The sequence below is a fragment of the Nansenia antarctica genome (assembly GCF_963989245.1).
Source record: "Nansenia antarctica genome assembly, chromosome: 6".
In the NCBI taxonomy this organism is placed as follows: Eukaryota; Metazoa; Chordata; class Actinopteri; order Argentiniformes; family Microstomatidae; genus Nansenia; species Nansenia antarctica.
Genome location: NC_137676.1, coordinates 24,913,979 through 24,923,480, shown reverse-complemented (window position 1 = coordinate 24,923,480; position 9,502 = coordinate 24,913,979). Strand labels below are relative to the sequence as shown.

Below are 9,502 nucleotides of genomic sequence, written 5' to 3'. Positions count from 1 at the left end.
TTGATATATCTGCACTTGCCAATGCAACTAATTATTAAAACTGTGCTAATTGAGCATAGTTATCAATCTGGGTGTCTAATAGTATTCTCTACTACTACTACTAGTAGTACACGCAGTAGGTGTGACCATGTCCTCAGGTGAATCTGAGAAAGTGAAAATATGATTATGAGAGTTTGTAATTTACGTAATTCATTCATGTCTAAGACATGTCCAGAGGACATTGCCATGCCATAGTAATTGACAGTATGAACTTGGAGCTTGTAAGCCCTCAGCAAATCATTCTGAGTTAACCTATTTGGCAGCTTCTTACATGCTTCTCTTGCTCCCTCTGTCGTAACAAGCCTTTGCACAATAAGACATCACTCTGGCTTTGTCTGATACTTGGCAACTTATGTATGGAGTCTAGAGTGAAATACTGGTAAGTGCTGTACATGCACACAATAGGCTTTATATTTGGTTACATGAAAAGTACAGTAGATACAGCTTAAATGGACCTGCAACCCATGGTGTATGTGTGTGTGTGTGTGTGTGTGTGTGGACTAAATTAGACTAAGTGGATCTAAGGGTATCATTGTCTATAACACAGTATTATGGCTAAAGATATGGTCCTCCACAGTCATACATTTCACCTAGTTTATACTCCCGTCAGAATAGACATTCCAACATGTGAATGTTGAGACCATTTCTTCTATCCTCATTATATGTTCACACAAAAGGTGTAAAAAAACAAACAAACAACAACAACAACAAAACTTCCCTTTCTATGACGACTCACATTTTTACATTCCACCACTCTCTACTTCCCCCTTTGAGCCAGGCCTGGGGCAGGGTGTGTCTTGGCTTATCCGTTCACACTCACAGTCCCTCTCTACCAGACTGCCACTCCCTGTAGCCAGAGCCTCAGGGCACCGAGGGAGGGGCCGGCGGTGTCGGCGGCGAGGAGAGGGAAAGAGAGTGTGAATACAGGAGAGTAGGAATACAGAAGTGGGTGTGTTTGCGAGTTCCAGGTAAGGCCCCTCCCCCCTGGGCTCTGGGAGAGTATAAAACCAGGGCCGGGTCAGCAGTTAAGACACTCAGAGGGACTAGACTCTCCTTTGACACCTCCTTCTACTCCGTCCGTCGTCGTCCTCCTCCTCCTCCGCTTGCTTTCTTTCTCTATCTAACCTCTTGTCAAGTAGAAGCAAGAAAAGCCCTTACAAACCCCAACCATGAGATCATCCAGAGTCAACAAGAGTTTCTCCAGCCAGTCGTTTTCCGGACCGAGCTCCGCTAGGACCTCCATGTCCGTCCGTTCAGGTTCCGGCGGCTACGGGAGTAGTTTTGGCATGGGTGGAGGTGGAGGCGGTGGCAACAGCAGCTACACCAGCTACAGCAGTGGTGGCTATGGAGGTGGCCTCGGCGGTGGCTTCAGCGGTGGCTCCTACGGCGGCGGGTTCGGTGGTGGCAGCGGTGGCGGTTTCGTCGCAGCCCCCATCACAGCTGTTACAGTCAACCAGAGCCTGCTGGCCCCCTTGAACCTGGAGATCGACCCCTCCATCCAGGTGGTCCGCACCCAGGAGAAGGAGCAGATCAAGACCCTCAACAACCGCTTCGCTTCCTTCATCGATAAGGTCAGTTACCCATTAACCCTCTTTGTGACTAGGTCTCCCCTACACTTCAGCTCTGAGCGTTCATATTAATATCAACGGCATGCCATCTGCTGTGCTAGTATATGAGAGGTTCAGGGAATGCATCCATTCCCATGCAAATCATTACTTACTTAAAGCGAGTGACTTTGTTCAATGTCAAAGTCAATGTTCAGAGTGCTCTAGTAATGCCAAGCATCCATGTACTTCATCAAAGCTATTCGATGTGCATTACTGAGGTAAGATAAGTGCTGAGTTACATCTCTGTATAATGACCCACAGTCAATGTAAATAATGGAGATGCATAATTTAAGAAAAAAAAGCAACTTCATCTTTACTTATGCTCACCTGACTGTATATTTGCATGCAAACCTATTAGCATAGCATTTCCTCACTGTTTATATACTGTAGCAGAGAAAAAAGCTGTTCTCCAGATGCAGGCATGTTTAATTTTTGCTGACAGAGCCCCTACTGATATGTCAGATATATCTGCAACCTCAGGAACACTAAGCTGTAGATAGTTAGGGAAGAAAGTCAGGAATCTTATCTCCAGAGGGGTGAATACCATCAGTGAATTATGACCCTTGTGATTATAAAAGCTTCTAAAACATGCTAGAGGCTGTTTATGATCATGGTCCGGCCTCTTTAAATGTACTCTGTGCACCTCACCCAGTTGAGTTGAGTTGAGTTTGAAAAAGGTGGCCTAACCTCATCAGTACCCTGGTTGCTTCTTTAACTGCTATCTAAATAAGGGTGGGGATCTGTCTATTGCGGTGACTCACCCCCTCTCATACCTCTGAGACAACCATGGGTGTGGACCTATCTACAGAGTACTCACAGAGTCCAAAGTCTGGCATGTGTACATTGTGCCTATTACATAGTTGTTATGGGAGACAGGAAAACTGTACTGTGTTCAGCCGCTTTCAAACACTGTCTATGTTCCTGACACATTATTATTATTATTATTTATTTATTTTTGGTTTACCTGTACACACCCTATAACTTCTTCCTTAAACAAAATAATTCAAGAAACACCCTTCATTGGCAGAGAGTCAAGTCTCACAAGCAATCGAAAAAAACACCCCCTTAAGCCTGCATAGTGAGTTGCTTTGTCTTCTGCGGCTTATCTGCCACACCTAGTTTTTTATGGTTAGAGCGAATAAATGGCCTTCGGAGTGCATCAGACTGTGTGATGAGTCATATCAACGAGAGATAGGTAAAACACTTAAAGCTACACACACACACACACACACACACACACACACACACACACACACACACACACACACAATGAGCCACTCCTTGAAGAAAGAAAGTTTGGATGTGTTTTAACAGGCAGACAATCGCTCTCACACTACTATCTTTTGTTTTGAGAGTAAACAATGAGAGCCACACATCTCTGGGCAGGTTATAAAGTAGATCAGGTGTCCTCATGCCTCCCGGGATACAGGCTGTTCAGACTGGGTGTATACTCGTAGATTACCATATGGCATAATCAGTTAGCACAGTGTCAGATAGGGTGCGGTTGCTACAGCATAAGGGCTCAACCTTGAGATGCTATCTGCTCAGCTATGCAGATATAGGTGTGGCTTTTACAGAGAGTCTGCTATTAGGTCCAATTCAATTGTGTGTTTTTTTGTTTTGCCACATGCCTGTACACACACACACACACACACACACACACACACACAACATTAGAGCCCCGTCTTATGTCCTCCCTTCTCAACAATGTACAGTACAGCCTGATGCATTCTTGTCCAAAAACTCCTGATTCCATCCATCTGCATCCATTAAATTCTTCAAGTCTTCCACATGTTCACATGCACACTTCAATGGAATGAACAATTCCCATCTCCCCCCGTTCAGGTGCGCTTCCTGGAGCAGCAGAACAAGATGCTGGAGACCAAGTGGAGCCTCCTGCAGGACCAGACAACCACCCGCTCCAACATCGACGGCATGTTCGAGGCCTATATCTCCAACCTGCGCAGGCAGCTGGACGGCCTGGGCAACGAGAGGATGAAGCTGGATGGAGAGCTGAAGAACATGCAGGGTCTGGTAGAGGACTTCAAGAACAAGTGAGTATTGACAGATTGTATTGGATGCCACCAGGTTGGCTAACATAGCTAATGTGCATTAACTATGGCGAATGAAAAACATTATGTTGGCTAAAGAACAATGACCGATGATCTCGCGTTAAAGATTGCTCCTTTGTCTTTCACCAGGTACGAGGACGAGATCAACAAGCGTGCAGCAGTGGAGAACGAGTTTGTCCTGCTGAAGAAGGTGAGTGGGATAAAAGATCATTGTTCCTCCATTCCTAATCTTGAAGTAGACATCGGGATCCATCTAAAGTACCGTCCATTGAATCCCCTCCCTCCCTCTTCTAGGATGTTGATGGAGCCTACATGAACAAGGTGGAGCTGGAAGCCAAGGTCGATGCTCTTCAGGATGAGATCAACTTCCTCAGGGCCGTCTATGAGGCGGTATGAATCATGCATATACTTTTAACCTTTACACTTTCATAGAGCCTCATCCTCAGCATGTTATCATGAATATGAGTAGTCTGTGAAGATAGGTTAAGATTTGACATGGGGGTCACATCTAAAGACTTCTCTCCAACTTCCGCTGGTCCTTCAGGAGCTGCGTGAGCTGCAGGGCCAGATCAAGGACACCTCTGTGGTGGTGGAGATGGACAACAGCCGCAACCTGGATATGGACTCCATCGTGGCTGAAGTGCGCGCCCAGTACGAGGACATCGCCAACCGCAGCAGGGCCGAGGCAGAGACTTGGTACAAGCAGAAGGTGTGTAAATACGACTGCCAACCAGTTTTAAGGGTGCAGGATCGAAACATTGTTGAGTAAATGTAAACCTCCTCTTCGCCTCTTGCCCCTTATTCTCACAGTATGAGGAGATGCAGACCTCTGCTGGACAGCACGGTGATGACCTGCGCTCAACCAAACAAGAGATTTCTGAGCTGAACCGCATGATCTCCCGTCTGCAGAACGAGATAGAGTCCGTCAAGGCACAGGTGTGTGTGCCATCTCCAATTCCAAGCAGGAAAATCCAATAATGCTAGCTTGTTAGCATTAGTCACTTACTAATGCTAAAGAAGTGGATGCTAACTGTACTAATTTAGCAAACAAAGAATAACCCTGGCTAATGCTAAACATCTCATCTCTCTCCTCACAGTTAGCATGGCTAATGCTAAACATCTCGTCTCTCTCCTCACAGTTAGCATGGCTAATGCTCAACATCTCGTCTCTCTCCTCACAGTTAGCATGGCTAATGCTAAACATCTCGTCTCTCTCCTCACAGAGGGCCAACCTAGAGGCTCAGATCGCTGAGGCAGAGGAGCGTGGTGAGCTGGCAGTGAAGGACGCCAGGCTCCGCATCAAGGACCTGGAAGACGCTCTCCAGAAAGCCAAGCAGGACATGGCCCGCCAGGTGCGCGAGTACCAGGAGCTGATGAACGTCAAGCTGGCCCTGGACATCGAGATCGCCACCTACAGGAAGCTGCTGGAGGGAGAGGAGAGCAGGTGAGAAAAGAGTCGGATACTTAGTGAACTTGTTAGTCATTGTATTATGGTCCACTCTTATTACATACCCCTTATCCAGTCATTTGGATGCATGACTAAGCATTGCTGCAGTACTCATCAACCCAAACCTGGCACCAGACTCTCGCTAACATTGCATTTATTCACAGACTGTCTGCCGGGGGTGCCTCAGCAACAATCCACGTGCAGCAGACCTCTGGAGGCGGAGGTAAGTAGCAGCTTGATTCCATCCATTTCATGCACTGCATGCATTACACACCTCATCGAAATGATAACAATCTATTATGTTAGATAACTCCGATTTAACTGAACCCTCTCTCTGTGTCTCCAGGTTATTCCAGCTCTAGCTCTGGAGGTGGATTTGGCTATGGCGGTGGCAGCAGCAGCTTCAGTAGCGGCAGCTACGGTGGCGGTAGCGGCGGCTACGGAATGGGTGGTGGTAGCACCATCACTAAGTCTGTGACATCCTCCTCCAGCAGCAGCAGACGCTACTAGAGTGAGAAACGAAGAGCCATCCCTCTTTGCCTAGCCACAATTCCCCACGTAAACGAGACCTACCTATGTACAGTACAAGTACCAGATCCTCACCAGATCCTGACCAGGCCAACCGTCTTTCTCTTTCTGCACTGATGTGTAAGGATGGAAAAAGGATATTCCGAAAATGTTAAAAACCAAACAGAATAAACTTACTAGGATACTCTCTGTACAGTATGTTGAGCTTGTATGGTATGTTACATGTTGCAGTGGTCCTCTGACACATTGTTCTGGCATCTCATTAATAGGCTGCAGGGCCACTGCTGTACTCAGTAAACCACGGCCATGTTCTGGTTTTGGCAGGTGAATGGTGCCAAACCCTCAAGATGGTCATTTGTGTACGCTATGAAAGCAACAAAAAGTTATGTGCTGACATACATGTTCCATAGTGACATTTCACACATACAAATTAAAGGAAAATACTGTTCATTCACTCTCCAGTGGCTTTTGTTATTGTCAGTCAATGATTTGTCAGAGTTATGTCCTGTAAATAGTTTTCTTCTATGTTTGGTTTTTCATTAGCATCAAAACAAAACAATGTTGTAACCCGATTTATTTGTAAAAAAAGAAAATGTTGCACACCAAATTGCTTTTAATGTATCACAATGGACTTCACACAACACCAAATGAAACAATTAAATACATCGAAGATCTAATAACACTGTCTCTTACTCTTGTTTTTAACATACTTTCCTCTTTTCTGATTTTGTGTGCTGTCTTAAATAATTAGCTCTCTGGCACCATCTAGCGACTCTCTGGACCAAATTACAGTCAACTACTGTACTAGATTTCTGCCAATCCCTCTGGCATGATGAAGTACTAAAACACACGAAAAGACAGTTCATGACTGCCTGTTTGCACTCTCTTTACAGCCAGGGTGACAGACCCATTAACTAAGTATAACTAAATATACTATTATGAATCATATGTTTAAATACTGAAGAAGGGCTAACTCCTCTACATGTCTGGTTTATTAAGCTCACAATTCAGTTGAATTATTGCAGCAGGTTTAAGCTTCGTCATGTAGCTGTAAAATGCTATACAATGGACAATTGTAAATACAAAACATTTCCAAATTTATAGTACCAACAATCTGTTCTCCAGTTTTTTTTAACATTAAATAAATTGATTTAATTATTCATGACTCTCTTATGATATCAAATCTGGTTACACTGAAATACATAAGCATGCTTTCAGTTCAATTACGTTCTTTAAACTTATTTCCTCATTGGAAGTCACAACAACTTGGGGAAATACAAATTCTGGAGAAATACGACTTGGTACACCAACCATTGTGACACGGTCTGGTGAAAAGGGTGAAAAGAGGGTGAAATGTTTTTCATTTGAGTCTCTTTTGACAATGTCTCAGAGAGCTGTTTTCAGTCATTAACAGAACTGTTCTGGAAGTGTCTCAGAGGCCTGTTCTGAGAGTGGACTGTTTTTTGCATTTGTTCTCAAGTTATATCAAAGTGTTGTTTTCTGCCTTTCTGGAGCACATTATGACTTGTTGTTGAATGCGTCTATACCGTATCTCTAAATGACAATCAGAGCAACTTGAATTACGTGTGTGCAGCCTTTTGCTCAAAAGTTACCAACGTTTCATTTTCAGAGTCTCTTTTGACAATCTCTCAGAGAGCTGTTTTCAGTCATTAACAGAGCTGTTCTGAAAGTGTCTCAGAGGCCTGTTCTGAGAGTGGACTGATTAAGCGTGTGTTTTGCATTTCAAAGTTATATCAAAGTGTTGTTTTCACACACACACACACACACACACACACACACACACACACACACACACACACACACTCACTCACTCACTCACTCCCACACACACACACACTCACACACACTCACACTCACACACTCACACACTCACACTCACACTCACACACTCACACACACACACACACACACACACTCACTCACTCACTCACTCACTCGCACACTCACACACACTCGCACACACACACACTAACACACACTCACTCACTCCCACACACACACACACGCTCACACACACACACACACACACTCACTCCTACACACACTCACACACACTCACTCACTCACTCACTTGCTCACTCACACACACTCGCACACACACACACACACACACACTAACACACACTCACTCACTCCCACACACACACACACACACACACACACACACACACACACTCCATAATACCCCCCCCCCCCCTCTATAACCTCCCCCCCCACCAGGGCTCCAGTGCAGCAGCTCTCTGTTCCGTCAAGAGGTGGGTTACGTCCTGGGTCAGGTGCAGCATGCAGCCAGCATCCCCCAGCTGCGCACCGCGCTGGCTGGAGCGCCCGCAGGAGAGCGGCATGGTGCGGCACGAGTGCGCCGAGGCCCTGGGCACCATCGGCAAGGAGGAGTGCGTGGAGGTGCTACCGTGGTGACGTGGAGCGGGTGGTGCAGGAGAGCTGCGAGGTGGCGCTGGACATGCTGGAGTACGAGAACAGCCCCTCGCAGTTCTAGTACGCAGACGGCCTGCTGGCGCAGCAAGGGGCGCCATGGCCTGGAACACTTTGTTTTCTTCTTCATCATCATCTTCATCATCTTCATCATCTTCATCATGGTCATCCGGGGTCATGACTGTTGCCCAGACTGCGTCTGGAGTTCAGCTGAAACATGTCATATGTTGAACTTGGTTGTGTTGTTTTATTTATTGTCGTCATGAAAGCAAAGATTGACAAACGGGTCAAGAATGTTCACTTTTGACCCCCCCCCTATACCCCCACCCCCTCCACCCCCCCACAGCTTGGAGATGTACCCCCCACGCCCTCCAAGCTTGGAGATGTACCCCCTACCCCTCCCCACAGCTTGGAGATGTACCCCCCACCCCCTCCAAGCTTGGAGATGTACCCCCCACCCCCCCCACAGCTTGGAGATGTACCCCCCACCCCCTCCAAGCTTGGAGATGTACAATGTACATTTACAATTGTACACATGTACAATTCCTAATAATGATATTATTTCAATTCATTATCTGATTTGTACACGTCTGAAATCAGGGAATGTGAAATCTGTCAATAAACATCAGTTGAATACATTGGACTGCAACATAGCTGTCATTAGTGTGCTTGCTGTAAGCAATATATAATAATATATATCATATAGTACAAATAAAGAATATCTCTATTCTATCTCGTAGAAGCAACATTTATGCCAAAGTATATGTGTTGGATGCTAATTTTAAGACACCCTTACTTCATTTTCACATTTTACATTCATACATTCAGGACACTAAATCATTTGCAGATAAATACATGGCTATATGTTAAATGTCGAGGGAAAAATCTTTTTCAGCGTGGTGGCTCATAGGCTGGCAGGATACCTGCAAAGAAACAACCTGATTGACACGTCAATCCAGCAAGCAGGCATCTTAGGCTTCTCAGGGTGTGTCGAGCACGCTAGTGTAATCTGGCATCAGATCCAGGTCGCCAAGAAGGAGGGAACGGATCTCCACGTGGTGTTCCTGGATCTCGCGAACGCCTTTGGCTCAGTCCCGCACAACCTCCTGTGGACAGCCTTCGACTACTTCAGGATCCCACCAGCTCTCACAACCCATGTCAAGGCCTACTTCCAGGACGTCCAGCTCTGCGTGACCACAGCAGAGTACACCACAGCATGGCAACATCTGGAAGTGGGAATCATGGCCGGCTGCACCATCTCCCCGCTGGCCTTCACCCTGGCCATGGAGGTCATCATTCGGAACTCTCAAAGGGTGGTTGGCGGAGAGCGAATAAGACCTGGGCTGAGGCTGCCG

The 9,502-nt window shown here is 46.1% G+C and overlaps 1 protein-coding gene across 1 annotated transcript; it reads left to right on the top strand.

Moving 5' to 3' along the window:
• Nucleotides 1-1,280: 1,280 nt before the first annotated feature.
• On the top strand, nucleotides 1,281-5,778 carry LOC308160085 (keratin, type II cytoskeletal 8-like; the record flags this gene model as incomplete). Its single annotated transcript, XM_080533951.1, has 9 exons — nucleotides 1,281-1,610; nucleotides 3,492-3,700; nucleotides 3,848-3,908; nucleotides 4,013-4,108; nucleotides 4,263-4,427; nucleotides 4,529-4,654; nucleotides 4,942-5,162; nucleotides 5,330-5,388; nucleotides 5,512-5,778. The coding sequence occupies 9 exons, from the start codon at nucleotides 1,281-1,283 to the stop codon at nucleotides 5,673-5,675; spliced, it is 1,431 nt and encodes a 476-aa protein (XP_080390077.1). The 3' UTR covers nucleotides 5,676-5,778.
• Between the last annotated feature and the right edge of the window lie 3,724 nt (nucleotides 5,779-9,502).